The sequence below is a fragment of the Sinocyclocheilus grahami genome, unplaced genomic scaffold (genome assembly GCF_001515645.1).
Source record: "Sinocyclocheilus grahami isolate Dianchi unplaced genomic scaffold, SAMN03320097.WGS_v1.1 scaffold111.1, whole genome shotgun sequence".
Classification (NCBI taxonomy): Eukaryota; Metazoa; Chordata; class Actinopteri; order Cypriniformes; family Cyprinidae; genus Sinocyclocheilus; species Sinocyclocheilus grahami.
This window is the reverse complement of record NW_015505290.1, coordinates 1512072-1537987: the sequence shown is the minus strand read 5'-3', so window position 1 is coordinate 1537987 and position 25916 is coordinate 1512072. Positions and strand designations below refer to the sequence as shown.

At 37.9% G+C, this 25916-nt stretch overlaps 1 protein-coding gene across 1 annotated transcript in view; it reads right to left on the bottom strand.

Moving 5' to 3' along the window:
• The window catches only part of LOC107589084 (transcription factor IIIB 90 kDa subunit-like), a 68403-nt gene that overhangs the window by 15638 nt on the left and 26849 nt on the right, over positions 1 to 25916 (bottom strand). Inside the window, exons 9-17 of the mRNA XM_016277415.1 lie at positions 25484 to 25577; positions 25120 to 25246; positions 24532 to 24571; positions 24077 to 24172; positions 22412 to 22702; positions 11979 to 12043; positions 11481 to 11562; positions 11074 to 11126; positions 4131 to 4402 (exon numbers count right to left, since the gene is read on the bottom strand). Coding sequence (XP_016132901.1) covers positions 4131 to 4402; positions 11074 to 11126; positions 11481 to 11562; positions 11979 to 12043; positions 22412 to 22702; positions 24077 to 24172; positions 24532 to 24571; positions 25120 to 25246; positions 25484 to 25577 — 1120 coding nt within the window. The remainder of the gene's footprint in view (positions 1 to 4130; positions 4403 to 11073; positions 11127 to 11480; positions 11563 to 11978; positions 12044 to 22411; positions 22703 to 24076; positions 24173 to 24531; positions 24572 to 25119; positions 25247 to 25483; positions 25578 to 25916) is intronic.

Genomic DNA, 25916 nt, shown 5'->3' with positions numbered 1-25916 from the left:
TAAAATCTCAGGGGTACTTCAAGTAAATATATTAGGTGAAAGAGGATCAGATGAGAAAAAAAGAATTTGTGCATTTTAATGTGTTCGAAAGACAAAAGCCTATATGTATATATATTATACAACTAAATAAAATTTGTGACATTAAAAAAGTGACATTTGTTTTGTTTTGAACTTTCTATTCATAAAAGAATCCTGAAAATAATGTATCATGATTTCCACAAAAAATAATAAGAGTTTAATAAGGATCATGCAATTAAGCTTGAGTAACGATGCTGAAAATTTAGCTTTGTCATCACAGGAATGAATTACATTTTAAAATCCATTTTAAAAATCCATACCAAAATAATTTCAGAATTTTACTGTTCTTACAGTTTTCTGTGATCAAATAAATGCTGCTTTGGTGAGAATAAGAGACTTCTGATCCTAAACTTTTGAACCATAGTGTATACATTTTAAACAGACACCCCAAAATTACATATAAAATACATGCACACACAAATGTGCAATACACTAAAAGTATCCTGTAAACTGCCTCCAACACTCATATTATTCATCAACCATGGCGCTGTTGAAGCGACTCCTTAATCATTGCCTACCACCAAACAAAACAGTGTGTGGGAGTGAGAACGCCCTGAACCGATCACACACGAAGAATTTGACATGCCGCGAAGCCTCCATGGAGCAAGTAGCAATTTTCTTCTCATCAAAGGGAACGCTGCTTAGTAACAGCTTTCGCCCAAAACCTGTAGTGCTTTGTGTACGACAAAGCCATCAAAACTTCACAGTGGCAAGGAAAGTGCACAGGAGGTTCAATCACCTGCAATCACAATAACATCTGTACATGCATATCTGCCCCATGCCACCAGGAGACAGAGCAGTTTCCATTAACGGCTTGGAGTCAGTCAGGGAAGATGAGTGGGAGAAGACTCCTGCTGACACAGCTTGAGAAGTGTGCTGTGACTGAGTCAACCTCCCTCTGTGACTCTAGTGCAGATGGAAGGGAAAGGTAAGAGAGCTCGCAAGGTTTTCAAGATGGCCTCTCGGCATCACCTGCAGACACATCTGTTGCGTGACGGGTGTGGAGGTGTATAGAGCACAATCAGGCAAGTTTTGGAAGTAATAATCTCATTCATTTTCTCCATATTTTAACAGTAACTTAAATCTTTCAAGACATGAGATATGAGATGGTTATGATTATATATAAAATTCCGTTCAACAGTTTGGGGTCAAATAAATAATTTCAAATAAATGCTGTTCTTCTGAAAATAAACATATTGGTTTTCACAAAAGTATTAAGTAACACAACTGTTTTCAACATTGATAATAACATTTTTTTCTTGAACATCAAATCAGCATATTACAATGATTTCTGAAGGATCATGTGACACTGAAGACTGAAGTAATGGTGCTTAAAATTCAGCTTTGCATCACAGGAATAAACTACATTTTAAATATACAGTGGGGCAAATAAGTATTTGATACACTGCTGATTTTTCAAGTTTTCCTGCATCAGGGCACCCGGGCTCATTGGCCATTTCTGGATGTGCCAGGCAAAATAAATGAGAGTGTAGGCCTGGTGGAAAGCACATCTCAGGAATAACTCATACCGTCTGACCTTAAGCTAACATTTACAAATCAGTCTCCACTCACATTGTCATGCAGCTAAAAAACCAGACTGGATCTGGTAGAGAGCAGAGATACATATACTTCTTCACTCCCAAGTCCCCATGGTCGATGCTGCTCCTCAAATCATGAGTCTGATTTCAAAAGCGGGAGCCGTTACTGTAAAATGAGGATCAGAAACAGGATCAGGCAACACGCTGGAGCTGGGAGGTGAAGCGTTCTGTCGGGCTGTCACTTTTTCTGAGGTACGCCGAGAAGAGAGGCATAGACAGGTCATCCTCATGCACCGAGATCAGATTTACACTTCAAAAAGCAAATCCCAGCAGTTTTAAGAACGGTAAGGCTTTACTAAAAGACAAGGGTAGAAATGGAAAAAGGTTTGAAGAGGTGAAAAAAAGGGGAAGGAAATTAAAGAATAGGAACTGGAGGGCAATTATCTTCTTATCTTTTTGGAGGAGCGCTTCAACGTTGCTGTTAGTTTGGAGGTCGTGCAGAGGTTCAATCTGGCAGCTGGTGTGTGAGGCTGGTAAAGGGGGAGGGATGTTACCAATTCTACCTGGTTAGCAGAGCGTCTAAGGGGTCTGTCAGCTACTCAAGGCAGTGAAGAAGAGTAACAACAGGACCTAGAAAAATAGATCTATGACAAATAGATCTATTCAGGCCCAAAAATGACTTATGGAACAGCTCATTTAAGAAATGTGCTTTGATCAGTTGGAGTGCGAGTTTTCTGACAGTGAGCACTGCATGCATTGTGAACAATGAGCAATTGGGCAATCGTAGACATTTATTTCTGCAGACTTAGTCAATTCAGAAGAGAAAAGTGGCTACTGGCTCTTTTGAACCATTTATCTCTAAAAGTACTGCGTGAAATATCTTAGACAGTTGCTACTTGCAAGTCGTGGCAATGAAACTAAAACTCGTTGCCCTCCCATGACAGCTCATTACAAATGTTCCCATGTTTCAACAAGCTCTCTCAACTGGAGCTGGAACTAAATTCAAGTTTATCATCCAATTTGTTCCACAGTGTCATCAGACTATGATGATTTAATATTTTTATACTGGCCTCTGCTATTCTGCCAGCTGATGGGGCGAACAACAGTTTAAGCAAAGTGACTTACATCATGCCTTGCAACACTTGAGAATTTTCATGAACAAATATTGGTATTAAATTAACAAATGAAGTAAATAAATTTAGAAATGGCTTTAAGGACATACAAATATAATTTAACATGGAATTCCTGAATAAAATGGGGTAAAATTACTTAAGAAAAAGAAATAAAAAGACGTACACTACCATTCAAAGTTTTGGGGTCAGTTTTCTTTTTACATTGGTATAAAACAATTCAATTCTATTCTACAGCCTTAAAAAAAGTATTAGATTTTACACAAAAATATTACACAGCAGACAGCACAAATGTTTTTAGCATTGATAATAACAAGACATCAGCTTAGAATTATTTCTGAAAGATAATGAAGATCCTGAAGACTGGAGTAATGATTCTGAAAATTCAGCTTGCCATCACAATAAATGACACTTTAAAAGAAATTTGAACAAACATGACATTTTTTGTATTGATAAATGCAGCATTGGTGAGCATTAGAGACTTCTCTTTAAAAACATAAAAAAATCTGACCAGCCCCAAAGTTTTGAACGGTAGTGTAACAAAAATAATAATTTCAAGAAAATATATTGCATTTCCACCAGGCAAAGAGAGTGACAACACTAGCCAGCTATGGTTTTATATCTTCAGGATATCCACTATATTTAGATTAAAAAAATCTCAAAGGTAATAAAAGCAATGTGAGAGTTGTATAGTTTGTTTCAAACACGTTCATGAATATAAGATTGAAAAGAAAGGGGTCAGTAAATTGCCATTTCGAAGCTTCAGGATATGAGGTCTCCGACAGCGTTCATATGTCTGATTCATCATCATCTCACCATTCAGTATGAAATTAGTAATTATCATTAACGAAATGGACTGGAGGAAAGACATCACACAATGAGAAATTATCTTTCAACGCCAAAGTGTAGAAGTCCTGATCTTGCGCTCCGTCTGTCGTATATTCATTACTTCTCTCACAGGGACATTTGGAGCCCTGGAGGACTATTAATTGGAGAAGGGGCAGGCTCCCAGCATGCACTACAGGGTGCCAGGTGATGGCAGACAGACAGTCCTGGCACTTAATTGATGACAAGCTTTCTCCTGGTAGAAATGACTGTGAAGGTCAGCCAAAGGAGCAAAGCAAAGACAAAATGTTGGAGGCCGACAAGAAGAAATGTAGTCCTCCAAGGGCAAAGGAACAGCCTTTTTGATCATGTACTTTGTCTGAGGAACAAAAGAGTCTCTTTGCCACTTGGAGTAGGTCCCTGTTACTACATAAAGACAGACTTAGTGGTTTCAGGGAGTGAAAAAGCAGAAAAAGTTGTAAAGCGCACCATGAGCCAACAGTAACCAAGTGAAAAAAATAAAAATGAACAACAGATTCACTCTTCATTAAATCCTCACCTCTTGCCCATGAGGCTTGCAGGTTTTGCGAGGCCAAGATTGCTCATGTTTGGCTGCTTCTTGCGGCGGATCAGCTTTTTGCGCCCAGAGCCACCGGCAGGCACATCCTCGGCTTGCTGCGGGGCATTGCTCCCGCTGCCCTTGCTGTTGAGGTCCCGCAAAACATCATAATTGATCTTACTGGAGATCTTTTTCTGCTCCAGCATCTTCTCTATGGCCTCTCCCGCAGTGCTGGCCAGGATCGGCTCTCGCTTCTTGGACGGCTTCTTTGGCTAGACAAATTGGAATAGGAGTTGTATACAGTGAAAAACAAACATTGGAGTCAGTGCTTACATGGCTCTTATTCATAGAGTCCTTTCGCTTTCTAAAAACATTTCTGAAGGCTAAAAGCATACTGGTAACTTAAGTAAGTGATCATTTCTATCTCTTTGGGCATCTGGGTCTCATTTAAACAGTGCATTTTCCCCATTGGGCCTTGATATAATGATGTCAGGCTAACAGCTGTCAACAGCAAAGTGACAGAATCCCATTAGTAGCCTGGAAAAGCTATCAAGCCCATCTGATCTAGTCACCACTGATCGTGTTCCTCGTGTAGCAAAGTGGAACAAGTCCCTTCACAGTCAGCAAGTGGACTACTGTACCTGAAATTGCTATTAGGCTCAAGGCACCTCATTAGAGGTGCAGAGCAGGGGCGGCTAATCTAACCCCGACTGGGAGTCACGGTGCAGATGTCAGAGCAGACAGGTTAAGGAGAAGCGACACTGAGAGCCTGGGGTGAAACCAGAGGAGCAAGTGAAGTTAAAATGGAAAGTATGTGGTCTCCTAGGACCTGCAGCTGCTGTGTCTGAAGACCCCGGCATGTGAGGGAAGCCCAGGCAGACACACACACTCACGACTTACTCACCTTCTCTTTATAGGTCCCTTGTTCCTTCTCTTTAGCTATTCTCTCCTCTTTTTCTGAAAAAAAAATTAAATAAAATAGGGAGACTCAATGGCTTTATCAAATGGAGTGCTTTAGAGTAAACACAAAAAGTAATACAAATTAAGGGCTTTAAAAACTCATACAATGTTTTAACTTTAGGAGGTCAATATATATATATATATATATATTAACTTAATCTCACAAGGTTCAGTCGTGGGATGAAATTGCAGGAAGCAGTTCACTGTGCAAGTATTTAAAAACAAAATCCTTCCTTTCACTGAATTTTTATCTCTGTGGTTGAGCAGTCCCTTGCCTCTGACGTCAGCACAGATCAAGTATATGAGCTTGTGTTAAAAAATGCATTAAGCTCTTCTTTTCCTATTCGCTTACCTTTCTGTTCCCTCAAATATTCCTCGTTCTGTTTCATCCACAGCTCTGTCTTGGCCTCCACCTCTATCTCGTTCAAAATGTACTGCAGAGAAGATAACAGGCCTATGCTGATAAGTAATGCTAAGAGGTGATAATTTATGTATCCGGGATGCAGAACATCAGACAGTTTTTTGAACTTCACATGACCTGCTAAAGTTCAATAAAAGTTTCAAGCTCCATTTTCAGAGAACAACACAGTAATGTGTTACACTGCAATAATGTGTTTCACTTAATTAGTATTTTTGTCTTGATTTTCCACACAAGACATAACACATGCTTTCAGCATAAGCATAAATCCAACAACATTTTGTGAGATTTATGTCTTATTACCTAACAGAATTTTGATTTAAGTAAATGTCTCTTCTTGTAAAGATGTTAAGATATTTTTACCAGAAAAAAGCAGTGCAAGTCAAGTGAATATAAGAGTTTATCCATAAATCCATTAATAAAACTACATACCTTTTCAATTTCTTCTTCATCAATCCCATCCAGATCCAGTTCCCCATTATCTGATTTATCCTCCACTATAGAAAGACAAAGACACAAAAATGAATAAAGTGAGAAAAACATGATGACAAAGGAGTCTGATTATGTGATTTTTGGGTAAGCAATTCCCATCAGATAGCATGCACAGGCTATTCAGGTGAATTTCCCATTTCAGAATGAAACTGAAGAAAATTGTCCTGCTTGACTGGAGTCTGCAGCTGTCAGAGATGGTACACTACACAGGAAGTACTTTGGTGGCGTTCTCCCAATAATGCACGCACTGCCAGCTCTTTGTTGTGTAATTGCCATTAATAGGCTTAGCGGTGATGTGAAAGGATTTTGTGTGTTCCTCAAATACTTTCCCAAATTGTCTTAAAATCCACAGTGTCACATTCATTAATCCCTAAATTAAAATCTCATATTGAGGCAAATATGAACAGCAATGTTACTGTATGCTATAATACAAAATGTCCTGATGTAACCTCAGATTCACATAAATATGTGCTATAAACACCACCTGAAAACAATTAGCAAGTGTCTGTAAGAATATATAAATATAAATGTGATCAGGGCAAGAAAAGAAAGCTGTAAATAGATGATCAAAGAAAACAAATCACAAAATAAAGCAGCATCTCTGCCTGTGAATGAGAATCTAATGGGTAGAGAATTAAAAACATATGAACATTTGGAATGCAATAATCAATAGTGTTTACTCATGATGTATCAAGTATAAACTCTCTAGATAAGACAAAAGAAATACTCTGATTCTGATTATCATTTGTATTCAGTTTTGCGTGATCTATTCAAGCTAACCTTTTTAAAAACCTAGCCAAAGGATTGAACTAAAGCAAACAATGACACACACGCAAACCTTTCTCTGTAAGCGACTTGAAAGCTGATTTTAGTATGACGAAAATGCTTTCTTCAAATGTAAAGAGCTGCAAAAGTCAGCCTGGGAAAAGTGTGATTGGATTGGTGGAGCCTCTGTGGATCAAGACCAGATGTTCATTGATTGAACATAGAGAGATCTGAACGCCGTCTCTACTGTAGCCATCCGACTCGCATTCATACACTTTGACATTCTCACAGCGAGACTGGCCAGGGAGACCGGATTTAAATATCTGAACTGAGACAAAAGAAAATAGGTCACAATCTGTCCCCATCTCAGATTCTTACACTTGCATGTGTGAGGTTTAAGACACATCACACTACTTCAAATGCCGTAGTGTCCAGTATCATTTGCCTGAGTATCATTTGAGATGCAAACATCAGAGGCACCTTTTAAAAAATAGATTCTAACTCCAGTTTAACAGCCAAGGAAAGAAAAACAAGCCACATTATATAATGTGGGGTCAGCACTGGAATGCTTGAGGGTCCATAGAAAATTTGAGGGGGGAAAAGAAACTGTAATTTTAAAGCATTTGATATTATTACTGTTTCATTGCCTTTTATAGACCAGACATCATTAAATGAATCATGATTATTTTATTCTATTGACAATTCTAGATTTTAAAAGCAACAAATAAATCTAAATCTTTACAATTGTATTAAATAAAAAGATTTAGTTTATATATCTAACATTATTTTAACAAAAGGAGCATAATATTTGCAGGTCCTGGGTATGAAATAGTTTAAAGACCCCTTAAAAATCTAAACTGTTGACAAAGTTATAACTAGCGTCCTTAATAACAACACATTCAGTTCAATGGCACAGATATTGGAAGGTAAATCTATTCTCCCCTTGAAGACTGAGGTTTGTAATCTGGGTGCTGTGTGGGTCAAGCAATTGTGTACAAATGTCCTAACTCACAATTTCTTAGTCACATGGTTTCAGTCAAAGGCCAGACTCATATGAAATGTTTGTGGTTGCTCTCACTACCTTCTTCACACCGTCTATTACATCTTCTACTATCTCCAATTGCCTGCTCCTCTAACACCTGGTTTTCAACGGGTAGGTGAATTCTAAATCTTTAGCAGGACTGTAATTGAATCCAGGTATTTCGTCCATAAGATGGAGATAGGATACTTGCTCAGGCATGGACCAACATGGACACACTGGTCTATGAGGGAATTGGGCTTGTTTGCAGGCAGCTTGGAGTGGCTGTCACATATCAAACCCAGTGGAGCAAATCACAGCGTTTCCCCAGAGCGATTGCACAGCCGGCTTGGATAGAAGGGAGAAAGAAAAACAACATGCCGTGATCAGGTTTCTGCTCTTTAGAAGGCTGGCGTGTGGCTGATTGAGGTTGGATAGATGACGGTAGCCTCTCACAAGGAGCTCCAATTTCGAAGGGGGTTGAAAAATGTGAAAGTAGTCACCCAAAGGTCACACAGACTAAGCTATACAACCAACAAATAGCATACAGCTTCAAGTCACCAATTTTAGCTCAATTTTAAAAGTCACCAATTTTAGCTCAATTTTGTAGCCAACTAAAAAAGGTCAATTGTAAAATAAATTGTCAACAGAATACAGATATATAACACAGAAGTCACTTTCAAACTAAGCAGATTTCTGTTGGTCAGTGTGTTGAATTTGCATCTCCAACTTGAACATGAGCTCAATCTGCATGGGGAACTTTTTTGCCCTCCCATGAAACTCCCAATTCCTATTAGAATGGCATAATGCAGCTTTTGTCGAACAAAAAACATCCAATTTATCTCAACTTGTCTTTGCATCTGAATAGCAAGAAATAAATAAGAATATATTAATAATTTAAACTCTCTGTTTTTCATTCAATAGCTCTAAACTACCACAACAGTACGAAGCAATGTGTTAAACTCCATAAATAAATAAATAAATGTAAAAAAAAATCCAAGTACCAAACAGTTTTTAAAAATTAGTACTTACGTTTGTTCATGAGACACGTGCAATCCAATGATTTCATATTATTGACGTCCAACCTGTGGCACCATATTTAATTTGAAATCTGGCTTCACAAAAAACGAAAGAGTCTCAACTATTGAGATGCCATTTATCATTTTGGATTTTTCTCAGGGCGTTTGATTGACAGGCGATCTGACCAATCATCAAGCTGTGTGACAATCCCTCAAAATTCTCCTTTTGTGTTCCACAGAGAGAGGAACAGGGTTAGCCACAACATGAAGGTGAGAAAATGATTGAAGACTGCTCATTTTTGGGCCTTTGCTTTATTCGAAAATGTGGCACGTTGTTTGTATGATGATATTAAGAATGCAAAACATGATTAAATGCTCATAATGCAATATGCTCCAACATATTTCAATGATGAACGAGCCTCTAATATGAGTATGCACTTGACTGAGCATAATCCAGATTACATAATGAATCATATGAATCATTATGCAAATAAACAGATCAGCTTGATGCTCCACTGTGAAATGACACAGAGATGAATGAATATTGGGAGCAACATTTGCATTTTGAAATTGAAAGAACGAATGTTTGTAGATTATTTTATAAGTCATTATATTATAACTAAAACCTGTGATTTGCTAGACAAAATAATAATACCTACCATCTGTTTGTTTCCATTAAATCAAATCAATTTATAGATCAACTGGTGTTATCCTTTGAGGATGAATTATTAGATTTCTCATAAACGCCCACGTTATGAAGATCCACTGATTTACTCTAGATGTAAACTAGCTTCTTTTGCTCAAAACTTGAAAAAGAATCAAAAGATCTTGAGGACTAAAGAGTGTTTCACGCTCGTACAAAAACGAGGACAAGGTGGAAAAAAAACCTCTTGCAATATGGCACGATAACCTCTGAGGGCCTTTTCCAACATCACCACCTGCTCACACTGTCTGTGCCATGGGCAAGCAGGCCAAGAAGTGAAGAATATATGTGTGTATGTGTGTGTATTCTTTTCTTCAGGTCAGCTACAGTAGGCAGCTACAGTATCTTTTAAATCAGACTCCACATTGACATTCTATGCGGATGGACTATAAAAGAGCTTTTGCTCTCCGGCCATGTTTTGATCACGTCAGACACATCTGCTTGAAAGGTTAAATGCTGTATTTGCCTGCAGAAGATGTGCTTTCCCATGCGTGATTCAGCGAATGTCCTCCTAGACTAACTGTCATCTCCATCTACATGCAGTCTCCCTGCCCTCCCCCATCCCCCAAGCCATTAGTCAATCGCTCTGAATCAAGCACAGCTGTCTGACTGCATGCAGGCCATTAGATCGATACTTTACACATGCAAGCAGAAGTGGCATTAACAGCAGAGAGAGGGAGGGACAGCGCTCAGAGCGCACTGGACCGTGAGGCAGCATCACCACAGCCGAAGCTCAGTGCACAACAGGAAATGCTGTGCAGCAATGCAGTATGGGAGGAGTTGCAAGCAGGGGTAATCAATCAGTGTCCCTGCTGCAGGACACTCATGACATGCCCCTCAATACATACAGACAGGACAATTCCAGTTTTTACCCCTGGAATAGGCACTTAAAACTGTAAGCTTTAGGGGCCATTTACAAGGCATGTTGGTGCTGTCTTTTATTGTTTCTATGTAAACATATATTATCTCACTGGTTTTTCAGGAACTCACAGCATGAGCGCTGCATTTTTAAAATGCTGTGTCTATTAAAAGAAGATAAAATTTATTATCACAACATTACAATGTACAGAATGAAAAATATTAGCATTCTTTGGGCATCTGGGTCTCATTTAAACAGTGCATTTTCCCCATTGGGCCTTGATATAATGATGTCAGGCTAACAGCTGTCAACAGCAAAGTGACAGAATCCCATTAGTAGCCTGGAAAAGCTATCAAGCCCATCTGATCTAGTCACCACTGATCGTGTTCCTCGTGTAGCAAAGTGGAACAAGTCCCTTCACAGTCAGCAAGTGGACTACTGTACCTGAAATTGCTATTAGGCTCAAGGCACCTCATTAGAGGTGCAGAGCAGGGGCGGCTAATCTAACCCCGACTGGGAGTCACGGTGCAGATGTCAGAGCAGACAGGTTAAGGAGAAGCGACACTGAGAGCCTGGGGTGAAACCAGAGGAGCAAGTGAAGTTAAAATGGAAAGTATGTGGTCTCCTAGGACCTGCAGCTGCTGAGTGTCTGAAGACCCCGGCATGTGAGGGAAGCCCAGGCAGACACACACACTCACGACTTACTCACCTTCTCTTTATAGGTCCCTTGTTCCTTCTCTTTAGCTATTCTCTCCTCTTTTTCTGAAAAAAAATTAAATAAAATAGGGAGACTCAATGGCTTTATCAAATGGAGTGCTTTAGAGTAAACACAAAAAGTAATACAAATTAAGGGCTTTAAAAACTCATACAATGTTTTATCTTTAGGAGGTCAATATATATATATATATATATTTTAACTTAATCTCACAAGGTTCAGTCGTGGCATGAAATTGCAGGAAGCAGTTCACTGTGCAAGTATTTAAAAACAAAATCCTTCCTTTCACTGAATTTTTATCTCTGTGGTTGAGCAGTCCCTTGCCTCTGACGTCAGCACAGATCAAGTATATGAGCTTGTGTTAAAAAATGCATTAAGCTCTTCTTTTCCTATTCGCTTACCTTTCTGTTCCCTCAAATATTCCTCGTTCTGTTTCATCCACAGCTCTGTCTTGGCCTCCACCTCTATCTCGTTCAAAATGTACTGCAGAGAAGATAACAGGCCTATGCTGATAAGTAATGCTAAGAGGTGATAATTTATGTATCCGGGATGCAGAACATCAGACAGTTTTTTGAACTTCACATGACCTGCTAAAGTTCAATAAAAGTTTCAAGCTCCATTTTCAGAGAACAACACAGTAATGTGTTACACTGCAATAATGTGTTTCACTTAATTAGTATTTTTGTCTTGATTTTCCACACAAGACATAACACATGCTTTCAGCATAAGCATAAATCCAACAACATTTTGTGAGATTTATGTCTTATTACCTAACAGAATTTTGATTTAAGTAAATGTCTCTTCTTGTAAAGATGTTAAGATATTTTTACCAGAAAAAAGCAGTGCAAGTCAAGTGAATATAAGAGTTTATCCATAAATCCATTAATAAAACTACATACCTTTTCAATTTCTTCTTCATCAATCCCATCCAGATCCAGTTCCCCATTATCTGATTTATCCTCCACTATAGAAAGACAAAGACACAAAAATGAATAAAGTGAGAAAAACATGATGACAAAGGAGTCTGATTATGTGATTTTTGGGTAAGCAATTCCCATCAGATAGCATGCACAGGCTATTCAGGTGAATTTCCCATTTCAGAATGAAACTGAAGAAAATTGTCCTGCTTGACTGGAGTCTGCAGCTGTCAGAGATGGTACACTACACAGGAAGTACTTTGGTGGCGTTCTCCCAATAATGCACGCACTGCCAGCTCTTTGTTGTGTAATTGCCATTAATAGGCTTAGCGGTGATGTGAAAGGATTTTGTGTGTTCCTCAAATACTTTCCCAAATTGTCTTAAAATCCACAGTGTCACATTCATTAATCCCTAAATTAAAATCTCATATTGAGGCAAATATGAACAGCAATGTTACTGTATGCTATAATACAAAATGTCCTGATGTAACCTCAGATTCACATAAATATGTGCTATAAACACCACCTGAAAACAATTAGCAAGTGTCTGTAAGAATATATAAATATAAATGTGATCAGGGCAAGAAAAGAAAGCTGTAAATAGATGATCAAAGAAAACAAATCACAAAATAAAGCAGCATCTCTGCCTGTGAATGAGAATCTAATGGGTAGAGAATTAAAAACATATGAACATTTGAAATGCAAGAATCAATAGTGTTTACTCAAGATGGATAAAGTATAAACTATTTAGATAACACAAAAGAAACACCCTGATTCTGAATACCATTTGTATTCAGTTTTTTTTGCGTGATCTATTCAAGCTAACCTTTTTAAAAACCTAGCCAAAGGATTGAACTAAAGCAAACAACAACACACAAACCTTTCTCTGTAAGTGACTTTAAAGCTGATTTTCATATGATGGAAATTCTTTCTCCTAATATAAAGAGCTGCAAAGTTGGCCTGGGAAAAGTGTGATTGGATTGGTGGAGCCTCTGTGGATCAAGACCAGATGTTCATTAATTGAACAGAGAGATCTGAATGGCGTCTCTACTGTGGCCATCCGACTCACATTCACAGCGAGACAGATTTAAATAACTGAACTGAGACAAAAGAAAATAGGTCACAATCTGTCCCCATCTCAGATTCTTACACTTGCATGTGTGAGGTTTAAGACACATCACACTACTTCAAAGGCTGTAGTGTCCAGTATCATTTGACTGAGTATCATTTGAGATGCAGAGGCACCTTCTAAAAAATGGATTCTAACTCCAGTTTAACAGCCAAGGAAAGAAAAACAAGCCACATTATATAATGTGGGGTCAGCACTGGAATGCTTGAGGGTCCATAGAAAATTTGAGGGGGGAAAAGAAACTGTAATTTTAAAGCATTTGATATTATTACTGTTTCATTGCCTTTTATAGACCAGACATCATTAAATGAATCATGATTATTTTATTCTATTGACAATTCTAGATTTTAAAAGCAACAAATAAATCTAAATCTTTACAATTGTATTAAATAAAAAGATTTAGTTTATATATCTAACATTATTTTAACAAAAGGAGCATAATATTTGCAGGTCCTGGGTATGAAATAGTTTAAAGACCCCTTAAAAATCTAAACTGTTGACAAAGTTATAACTAGCGTCCTTAATAACAACACATTCAGTTCAATGGCACAGATATTGGAAGGTAAATCTATTCTCCCCTTGAAGACTGAGGTTTGTAATCTGGGTGCTGTGTGGGTCAAGCAATTGTGTACAAATGTCCTAACTCACAATTTCTTAGTCACATGGTTTCAGTCAAAGGCCAGACTCATATGAAATGTTTGTGGTTGCTCTCACTACCTTCTTCACACCGTCTATTACATCTTCTACTATCTCCAATTGCCTGCTCCTCTAACACCTGGTTTTCAACGGGTAGGTGAATTCTAAATCTTTAGCAGGACTGTAATTGAATCCAGGTATTTCGTCCATAAGATGGAGATAGGATACTTGCTCAGGCATGGACCAACATGGACACACTGGTCTATGAGGGAATTGGGCTTGTTTGCAGGCAGCTTGGAGTGGCTGTCACATATCAAACCCAGTGGAGCAAATCACAGCGTTTCCCCAGAGCGATTGCACAGCCGGCTTGGATAGAAGGGAGAAAGAAAAACAACATGCCGTGATCAGGTTTCTGCTCTTTAGAAGGCTGGCGTGTGGCTGATTGAGGTTGGATAGATGACGGTAGCCTCTCACAAGGAGCTCCAATTTCGAAGGGGGTTGAAAAATGTGAAAGTAGTCACCCAAAGGTCACACAGACTAAGCTATACAACCAACAAATAGCATACAGCTTCAAGTCACCAATTTTAGCTCAATTTTAAAAGTCACCAATTTTAGCTCAATTTTGTAGCCAACTAAAAAAGGTCAATTGTAAAATAAATTGTCAACAGAATACAGATATATAACACAGAAGTCACTTTCAAACTAAGCAGATTTCTGTTGGTCAGTGTGTTGAATTTGCATCTCCAACTTGAACATGAGCTCAATCTGCATGGGGAACTTTTTTGCCCTCCCATGAAACTCCCAATTCCTATTAGAATGGCATAATGCAGCTTTTGTCGAACAAAAAACATCCAATTTATCTCAACTTGTCTTTGCATCTGAATAGCAAGAAATAAATAAGAATATATTAATAATTTAAACTCTCTGTTTTTCATTCAATAGCTCTAAACTACCACAACAGTACGAAGCAATGTGTTAAACTCCATAAATAAATAAATAAATGTAAAAAAAAATCCAAGTACCAAACAGTTTTTAAAAATTAGTACTTACGTTTGTTCATGAGACACGTGCAATCCAATGATTTCATATTATTGACGTCCAACCTGTGGCACCATATTTAATTTGAAATCTGGCTTCACAAAAAACGAAAGAGTCTCAACTATTGAGATGCCATTTATCATTTTGGATTTTTCTCAGGGCGTTTGATTGACAGGCGATCTGACCAATCATCAAGCTGTGTGACAATCCCTCAAAATTCTCCTTTTGTGTTCCACAGAGAGAGGAACAGGGTTAGCCACAACATGAAGGTGAGAAAATGATTGAAGACTGCTCATTTTTGGGCCTTTGCTTTATTCGAAAATGTGGCACGTTGTTTGTATGATGATATTAAGAATGCAAAACATGATTAAATGCTCATAATGCAATATGCTCCAACATATTTCAATGATGAACGAGCCTCTAATATGAGTATGCACTTGACTGAGCATAATCCAGATTACATAATGAATCATATGAATCATTATGCAAATAAACAGATCAGCTTGATGCTCCACTGTGAAATGACACAGAGATGAATGAATATTGGGAGCAACATTTGCATTTTGAAATTGAAAGAACGAATGTTTGTAGATTATTTTATAAGTCATTATATTATAACTAAAACCTGTGATTTGCTAGACAAAATAATAATACCTACCATCTGTTTGTTTCCATTAAATCAAATCAATTTATAGATCAACTGGTGTTATCCTTTGAGGATGAATTATTAGATTTCTCATAAACGCCCACGTTATGAAGATCCACTGATTTACTCTAGATGTAAACTAGCTTCTTTTGCTCAAAACTTGAAAAAGAATCAAAAGATCTTGAGGACTAAAGAGTGTTTCACGCTCGTACAAAAACGAGGACAAGGTGGAAAAAAAACCTCTTGCAATATGGCACGATAACCTCTGAGGGCCTTTTCCAACATCACCACCTGCTCACACTGTCTGTGCCATGGGCAAGCAGGCCAAGAAGTGAAGAATATATGTGTGTATGTGTGTGTATTCTTTTCTTCAGGTCAGCTACAGTAGGCAGCTACAGTATCTTTTAAATCAGACTCCACATTGACATTCTATGCGGATGGACTATAAAAGAGCTTTTGCTCTCCGGCCATGTTTTGATCACGTCAGACACATCTGCTTGAAAGGTTAAATGCTGTATTTGCCTGCAGAAGATGTGCTTTCCCATGCGTGATTCAGCGAATGTCCTCCTAGACTAACTGTCATCTCCATCTACATGCAGTCTCCCATCTCTCTCTCATTCCCCAAGCCATTAGTCAATCGCTCTGAATCAAGCACAGCTGTCTGACTGCATGCAGGCCATTAGATCGATACTTTACACATGCAAGCAGAAGTGGCATTAACAGCAGAGAGAGGGAGGGACAGCGCTCAGAGCGCACTGGACCGTGAGGCAGCATCACCACAGCCGAAGCTCAGTGCACAACAGGAAATGCTGTGCAGCAATGCAGTATGGGAGGAGTTGCAAGCAGGGGTAATCAATCAGTGTCCCTGCTGCAGGACACTCATGACATGCCCCTCAATACATACAGACAGGACAATTCCAGTTTTTACCCCTGGAATAGGCACTTAAAACTGTAAGCTTTAGGGGCCATTTACAAGGCATGTTGGTGCTGTCTTTTATTGTTTCTATGTAAACATATATTATCTCACTGGTTTTTCAGGAACTCACAGCATGAGCGCTGCATTTTTAAAATGCTGTGTCTATTAAAAGAAGATAAAATTTATTATCACAACATTACAATGTACAGAATGAAAAATATTAGCATTTATAGTGTATATTAGTGTTAGTGTAAATATTAGTGTTTAAAAACATTGAGTGTTAAATGATGGCAAAGCAGTGTTATTTTAGTGTTAGTTATCTATTATTACAGTACTTTTTGGATAAGCTTTTATTGTTAAATTTTCATTTTCATTTTAGTTTCATTTTTAGTAAATTTGCTTTTGTTTTCATTAGTTTCTAAATATTTCTATTCAGCTTTAATCTATTTTTATTTCAGCTTTAGTAATTTTAACACTTCAACATAAGTCAGTTGTAAAGGCAACATTTATATTTTTTTCATCTAATATTTATATTTTATTTCAGCTTTGTTTAAATTAACAATAACAACTCTGCAAGAAAGGCAATCTAAATGCACAGATTGTACAATTAAATATACAAATATCAACCAATACACAGAAAAAAACGAATAATGGCTGATAACGAATAATGGCTGATAACCACTATGGTATCAATATTATACACCCTAGTAGGAACGGATTGTGTGTGAACAGCCCATTCACATAAGTCCATGAGGGGATGAGGAAACTCATTAGTATGCTCATTATAAAATCATTAGTGTGCCACATACTAAGTGGATTTAAACCTATAGAGTCACATAACTGTCTTCAATAATATCAATATGTGCCTTTTTATATTAAGCATTTTTCCACTTACATAGCAAAGAAAAGAAATGGGGAATGGGATTGGTAAATGTCACAAGCTGGATACAAACTGTTTCGCCTACATGAGCACCATAGGTCACCATATGAAAGCATGTGTGCTAAATGCTTGGTTCCAAAACAGTAACAGTACTCACTGATGATTCAGAGTCATTTGGAAAATTTGATGAAAAACACGTGTTGTCCATGCTGGGGAAATTGAGATTATTTTTAAAGCCTGAGTGGTCAACGCTCTCTGTAAACCTGTGATGCCGGTACTTTTTTTTTTTTTTGGAGATTCTTAATGCTGCAAGCTGCTCATCAAACCAGAGCATCACAATATCCTGATTTCAAAGAGATTCAGGAAAGGGAGGGTCACAGGAAGCTTTGTAAGAACAGGCAAGCCTCTCCTTTGAGGAAAGTTCCTCTCTTCTCTCAGTCGTGGATATGTTGGCTAATGCCTGGCATTTGAAATGGCAAAGTTCAAACAAGGTTCATAAAACCACAGCAAGCCCAAGGGAAAATCCTTCCCATATTTTTATCTTTTCATTCTCTCACTCTCACGCACACACAGAGTCAATCTGAAATGCATTACCCAGGATCTGGTGGCCAGCTCTGTATGGGGTTGGAATATATTGAATAGTGAAAAACAAAAATTGATAATGGACTCCCAAACCCCTTTATCATCATCAGATAAAATTCATATTTCACTGCAATTGCTGGTCTGGAAAAATATAGATTGATTAAATAAACGGGACTCCTTAGATGCCTCTTGAGGGAGATTTCTGGGTTAAAACTGGTGCGCCGATGGGAAGCGAACCTGTGTGAAACAGAAGCTATTGATGGAAAGGAGGTTATAGAATTGGCCAGTCGCTCCCTTCACTGCAGCGAAAGTAAGAGAACGAGAGAGAGAGTGAATCTCATGTATCCCAAGAGAACTGAAGAAACAGACAGTCTGAAAGAGTGAGACACTTCAGTACCGACAGCCTGTCAAGAGTGAGAGAGGCATCTGTCAGACCTCACACACATACACGGACACACACACACATTCTTGATCACTTGCTTTCTACCTCTCTTACTCACTCTCACTTTGTTTCTGTCTGTCTCATGTGTTCCCTATTTAGATGACACAAAATGTATGCAGACCTGCATACTGCAGCAGTTTAAAAATGCAGCTTTTTGCACTTTCAGTGCCTGCATTTCAGGCCCTGCTACACTGAAATATGCCTGCTGTGCCTGCTGATAATACGATTATAGATACTTATAAAGTGATAATACTTACAATTTACTTACAATAACATACAAAAAAAAAACAGGACTGGCCAACTATACAAGGAGTTTCCTTGCCTGAGGCCCCAGATGCTAGGATAGGCTCCAACATCCGTGTGACATAAAATAAAATAAAATTGTAATTTGGCTCATATCTATAAATAATATTCATTTTGACATCCTCATGGCCTTCAAAAAATAAAATAAAATTCTAATTCATAGCTGTAGAAATTTTTTATTTTAATAAGCAAATAAGCTTTGTTGAGAGCCAATTTTAATTGTACATTCTGGTTTTTGCTTAAAAAATTCCAATAACTCTCTTTATTTCTTGCACTGTTTTTCTTCATCTTTCAGTGCACACACAAACACATATTCACAACCCAACATTCAGAGTGACCAGCGATGCATCTTTGGCCTTCATAGTCTGTTGTATGTATTGTTGTGAGCAGTGAGAGTCATCCATGCTGAGTGGAACCCCATAAAGCCGTCTGTATGAGCGACTCTAAGAAGCTTTCACTCCTGCAGAATCATCACCTTCTTGTGCAAAAGCACAATGATGATGAAGGAAATGTATCAGCAAACTGTCATAGCAGAAATAGTCCACACAAAGCTGCTCAGACTGCAAATCACAGTCTGAACTGCTTTAAAATATAGCAGCTCAGCTCCGATCTCCTAGACTGGCCTCAGGAGACTTATGCTGCGTCCAGATAAACCACTCCTCCTCGTCACTCAGAGCTGCAGGGAACACCTAGGTCGAGGAGTCGTCAGGGGTCAGGGTCAAAGGTTAAAAGGGAACGGCCCGAGTTCAGCTAGCGAGCAGGTGCTGAGGTCAGAGAAGTATTGCTGGGCAGATCTTGTGATATTCTGTTGGGTCTTATGACATTTTACTTTCAGAGTGGTCTTTGATGAATTTCAGTAATCGAAAGCTCTTGGTAAATAAAGAAATCTGTTGCAGATAGCCACATCAATCAATGCATCCTGACCAAAAGATGGTTTGTGGATCAATACTGCTTAACCACGCTAACATTCAAAAGTTTGTTTTTTTTTTTAAAGAAATTAATACTTTTATTCAGCAAGGACGCATTAAATTGCTTAAAGTTGACAGTAAAGACTTTTACATAGTTATATAAATAAATAAACTTTTTATTTAGCAAAGATCTAAAAGTTTTTCACAAAAAGATTAAGCAGCTCAAGTTAATAATAATAGTGAATGTTTCTTGAGCAGCAAATCGGCATATTAGAATGATTTCTGAAGGATCATGTGACACTGAAGGCTGAAGTAATGATGCTGAAAATTCAGCTTTGCCATCACAGGAATGACATTTTAAAATATATTCATATAGAAAACAGTTATTTTAATTTGTAATACTATTTCGCAATATTACAGTTTTTATAGTATTTTTGATCAAATAAAAGCAGCCTTAGGGAGAATAAGAAATATTTGAACAGTAGTGTATTGTTTTTAACTGAACCCACTCATGTTGAATGACAGTCAAATAACAAATACAGTCATCTGTGCAAGTAAAACAGGACAGCATTTAATAGCCTTGGAGTAAAGCGCCATACGTTTCCCATCTCTGAAATCATATGCTCTCTATAAACTGAAATGAGATCAGCATAAAAACACTATAATGAGAAAGTACATCTGTGGCTTTTGCTCTGCTGTACAGCATGAAGCAGACAGATTGGAGCAGCTCTTATTAAATGTCTTAAAAGGATTTCAAAAAGCTCTAAGTGATTATGTCTGGCAGACCCTCCATCGGAGCGCTGACTTTCACAATAGCAAAGGGTTAAAGCTTTCCTAAAGATTAAACATTCGCCACACTTCCTACTTATAACAAAGAACCCCAGTGGCTTTGAAGAACAAATTGTGCTTGATATATTCAGGAAATATTTCGTTTCAACAGACAAATGGACCACAAGAGTTTGGACTCATAAAAATGGGATAAAATATTATTAATAATATAAAATGAACTACGAAATAGTTCATTAAGCAATTAAAATCATTCACAAGATATGGATTTCTAGACCCATACTTTTTATTGTATTAAAGCCAAATGAGAAAAAAAAAGTAAGACGGGACTTTATATTGTCCACCGGAAATTGATTGGATTGCAATCGTTTCATATGAGTGACAGGTTGCTGGAGGGGAGGGACTGAAACTTGGCTGCCTATTGAACCACTATTGGCCAGTATGGACACTCATCTTGGCTACCGGTTATTGTTTTTAATTGAAGATTACAGGGGAACAAGTTAAAAATAAAAAAAAATCATGATATGCACTGATAAATAATTTACAATAAATGCTGCAAAATTCTATAACTAAAGAATAGTCTGTTTTGCTTTTGTGATGAATTTAAATACTGTGGCTGATCTGATCAGCATGCAGCTACAAATAATCATACATGATTCCTGACCCCTACATTTCCAAGAATGTTTCAGTCATCTGTGACCAGAATTCATTTAGTCTATTTTCCAGATTTTTCCATGGCCTTTTAAGAATTTAGTAATCGCTGTGACTTTTTCAGGCCTGGAAGTCAAACTCACAAAACTCCCTGATATTTCCAAGTTTTTCAGTAGTATGGGAACCCTTGTACTTTGAGCCCTAATCACATTTCCCCTTAAAATGGCTACAGAAAATGTGAAAAAGGTTAAAATTATTTAATCTGTCATACAAGTATTTAAATGAATATATTAATATAATCTTAAAGGGATAGTTTACCCAAAAATTAAAATTCTGTCATTAATTACTCACCCTCATGTCGTTCCAAACCTGTAAGACCTTCAGTCATCTTCAGAACAGAAAGATATTTTTATGATGACATTTTTATGACAATATTTTTGATGAAATCTGAGAGCTTTCTGATTCTGCATAGACAACAATGCAACTGACATGTTCAAGGCCCAGAAAGGTAGTAAGAACATCGTTAAAATAATCCATGTGACATCAGGGGTTCAACCTTACTTTTATGAAGCTACGAGAATAATTTTTGTGTGCAAATAAAACAAAAAGAACAACTTTATTCAACAACTTTTTTCTCTTCCCTGTCAGTCTTTGACGCATGTTCACGACAGTACCACGTATGCATGTTCTGACGCAGAACCTGGATACGCTGCGCAAGCAGAGGAATGCACACACATGCGTAGTAGTACTCTTGTGAACATGCGTCAAAGACAAGGAAGAGAAGAAATTGTTGAATAAAGTCGTTATTTTTATTTTCTTTGCACACAAAAAGTTCTCTTATGGCTTCAAAACATTATGATTGAACCCCTGATGTCACATGGGCTATTTTAATGATGTCCTTACTACCTTTCTGGGCCTTGAAGGTGGTAGCTGTGTTGCTGTCTATGGAGGGTCAGAAAGCTCTCGGATTTCATCAAAAATATCTTAATTTGTGTTCTGAAGATGAAAGAAGGTCTTATGGGTTTGGAACGACGTGAGGGTGAGTAATTAATGACAGAATTTTCAATTTTGGGTCAACTATTCCTTTAATTAATTTAACTAAAAACACTGAAAAAAAAAAAAGATGAACATCAAACTGAGATCATATTTTTGAGATTTTGTTAGCAATAAATTAATTATAAAATACATTATTTATTTATTTTATTACCAGAGGTACTCATCAGTTTAGGTAAATGGGTCTGAATAATGTCTTGGGAGTCTTTGAGTCAAAACGGTTGAGAACCACTGATCTAGAGCTACTAATGACTAACTTAACAACTTTTATCAGGAAAGGCACCATCACTCGTAAAAAAAAAAGGGAATGCTGAAATTTGAGCGTCTACAGTAGAAGGCCACAATTCCTCACATAAAACAGCAAAGAAAGATGCAGTATTTTGTAATGAATGCTTTGTTTGGCCAAAGACAACATCATACTGTACTGAGGAAGTGGCACACTTACCGTTTGTTGTGTCCTTGTCTGTGATGCATTCCCGAATGGAGTCTGTTAGACCAAGACTGGCTGCACTGGGTAAAGGGCCGAGGAGCGCTGTCAGAGGCACATGTGTGGCCTGAGTGGAGAGCGGTACTGTATCCCTACTCCCCTCCTGATCCTCCATTCCTCCCTGGTTTCCCTGTTCAAGCACCTGACTGATGAACTCCTGGTTGAGATGTTGAGCTGCTGCCTCCATTTCCTCATCCTTTGGGTCTTCTTCTCCAGTCATCCCAGAGGCCAAAGACACACAGTCATCATCTGAAAGGGTGTTACAGCATGAATCAAAAACCAATATCTGCACGTGAATCAGCATAAAACCAGACAATAATCTCTATTAAAGGTGCCATAGAATGGAAAACTGTATTTACCTTGGCATAGTTGAATAATAACAGTTCTGTACATGGAAATGACATACCCTAAGCCTCAAACACCATTGTTTCCTCCTTCTTATGTAAATCTCGTGCATGCAAGAGACCACTGAAAAATAGGCGAATCAGAACATAACACCGACTGTGATGTTACAGTCGGGCTCACTAATAGTTACGCCCCCAACATTTGCATATACCCGCCCATGTTCTATGCCAGCCGCCAGCCGAACCTGCACAGCCGAATCATCAGAAGTTCTGCAGGTATTGTGAAGAAACAAGCGAGGATAATAGCGAAAATGGCAGATCATGGAAATAAATGTTATGTTCCAGGCTGTGCAGGGGATGTCATGTGCAGGAATGGGTTGGTGTCTGTCTTCAGAAAGGGACGGAAAACAAATAACGAGCCACTAAAGGGACATGGTTAGCTGCTTGCTAGCGGTAGCCTGTTACATTACAGTACACAAGATTTCACTTACCACATAAACAGAGTAAGGAGAGATGACTGAGGATGATGGCGAATGATTTACAGATCCTGAGCACCACTGACAAGCATCTGATCTTGTAAAATGTGTGGTAAGTACTGCCGCTGTAGTTTACACAGATCACGTGCGATTGCAAATCTCGAAAGTGAAAGTAAAACGCGCTCGTGCATTCAATGGTGTTTCAATGCCCCGCAATATGCCCCGCTATTAATAGCGGCTCCCTGATGCCGCATTTTTTATACAGTATAATTACCCAACAATATAACTGTGAGAGACAGTATTGAAATATATATTTTCCCTGGTGTTTCAATGCCCCGCAATATGCCCCGCTATTAATAGCGGCTCCCTGATGCCGCATTTTTTATACAGTATAATTACCCAACGATATAACTGTGAGAGACAGTATTGAAATATATATTTTCCCTGTGTTTCCTTCCTGCTGTGTGAGCTACTGAAATGAGCCGCACTGTGAAACAGCCAATCAGAGCAGAGCTCAACATTATTATTCATGACCCTTACAAATAAGGTAAAAACAGACCATTTTAATTCTAGGGACAAATCCTAGAGTTGTAAATGTAAAAATGTAAAAAATGTAAAACTGTTTATGGAGATTTTTTGCCCTTACCTAAGCCACATACCTTCTATGTAGATATCAGATAACAATTTAATATATTGTATCAATGCATTCTATGGCACCATTAAGAACAAATGTCATCAGTGAACTGTGCTCAGATGTGCCTAGGTAAACTAAATAAACATGCAAAACACTTGATTTGATCTACCTTCTCTTGCGTAGGAGGCATAAATCCCTCTCAGTTTGGCTCTGCTGCTCGCTGCCAGCTGTGTCTCAATCTCATCGCGGTATGAGTTGATCTCACCTGCAGACAACATCCAGACACACACATAAGCCTGATGTCTCTGATTGACAGTTTGATTTTTCATCTGAAAAAATATTTTAGCATGCAACATGAATTCCCTGGTAGAGTGTGTTCAGATTACGTATGCTAATGGAAAGTCAAGTAATAATGTATAGTCTTAATATATGGAGACATTTATGGAAACAGCTGCTGTCAGTAAGATGGGCACTCCAAACCACAAGGGAATTTGCCATTCATAATCATTGGAAAAAATTTTGAAATGCTTAGTGTAGCTGAAATAACGCACCGCAGAGAGCATTCAGATGCCATGTTGAGTCAATAGACAGAATCAATATCTTACTCCAGGAGGACAGACTAACCTTGATATTCCTCAAGTTTCTTGGCCAACTCCTGCTCCAGCTGAAACAATGACATTTCAATTAAGAGAACCATTTATCCAGAGTCTCATATGGCTGAATTTCGTATTCATAGCTTCATATCTTGTCTCACACACACACACACACACACACACACATATACAAACACATACACTATTGTATTGTGTCAGTACGATTTTGTAATGTTTTTGAAAGAAGTCTCTTATGCTTACCAAGTCTGCATTTATTTGATCAAATGTATAGTAAAAACAGCCAAAAGGAATATTATTATAATTTAAAACAACTGTTTTATTTTCGAATACATTACTCCAGTCTTCAGAATTTATTCTAATGTGGTGATTTTCTGCTCAAGAAACATTTCCTATTATTATCAACACTGAAACAGTTGCTGCTTAATATTTTTGTGGAAATAGTGATACATTTTTTTCAGGATTCTTTAAATAGAAAGTTCAAAAGGACAGCATTTATTTGAAATAGAAGCCTTTTGTAAATGTATTTATAAATACTGTCATTTTTGATCAATTTAATGTCTCCTTGCTCTCAACGGTCATTTGGGGGAAAAATTAGTACCTGCTGCATCTTGAGTTTTTTCTGTCCTGCAACAAAAGATGGAGGATCACATTCTTTCTCAAGGTCCACTCGCATGAACTCATCGATAGTTAGGGCACTGGTGGGGGTATCCTCAAACTCTGTCAGTCTGGATGATACAGTAATTTAATTATATTTAATAATATTGACAAGATATACCCAATATTGACTGATACTAATATGGTACCGATATATATATTGTACATCCCTAGCTTTACTGCGACAAAATAAACGTAGGGTATTTAAGCATTTTGTATCAAACATAAGTCGGGTCACTACTTGTTTTGGTAATAGCAGACAATTTCTCTACATATAAAAATATGTTCAGATCTACCATGAAATTCACCTTTTTCTCAGCGTGGCCTCGCACACCTTGACAACAGATATCACCTCCTTCACTGTATGACGGAATTCATGCATACGAGCTGCTACGAGCAGAGCTGGGGGGGATGTGGGAGAGAAAATGAGGATAAATGTTTTGTCCCAAACCGTATTGTTCACAATTTGTATGACATTTCACCACCGTGCAAATTTACAATGTATGTTTCATGCAAAAGTGTTGAGAGTGCACTTTCTATAGTAATGGAGCATCTGTAAAAAGAATCTCTGCAGATGCTGAGGTGTGTTGTGTGATATAGTAACCTGGTTAGTAGGCATTATGTAAATTGTGCTGCAGAGTTGCGTTTAAAAGAACAATAACAAAACAAGCCTATACAATCCCTTTTCCATCCACAGTCAACATAAAAGCAAATGCTCATCCAATATATTTACAGAATATT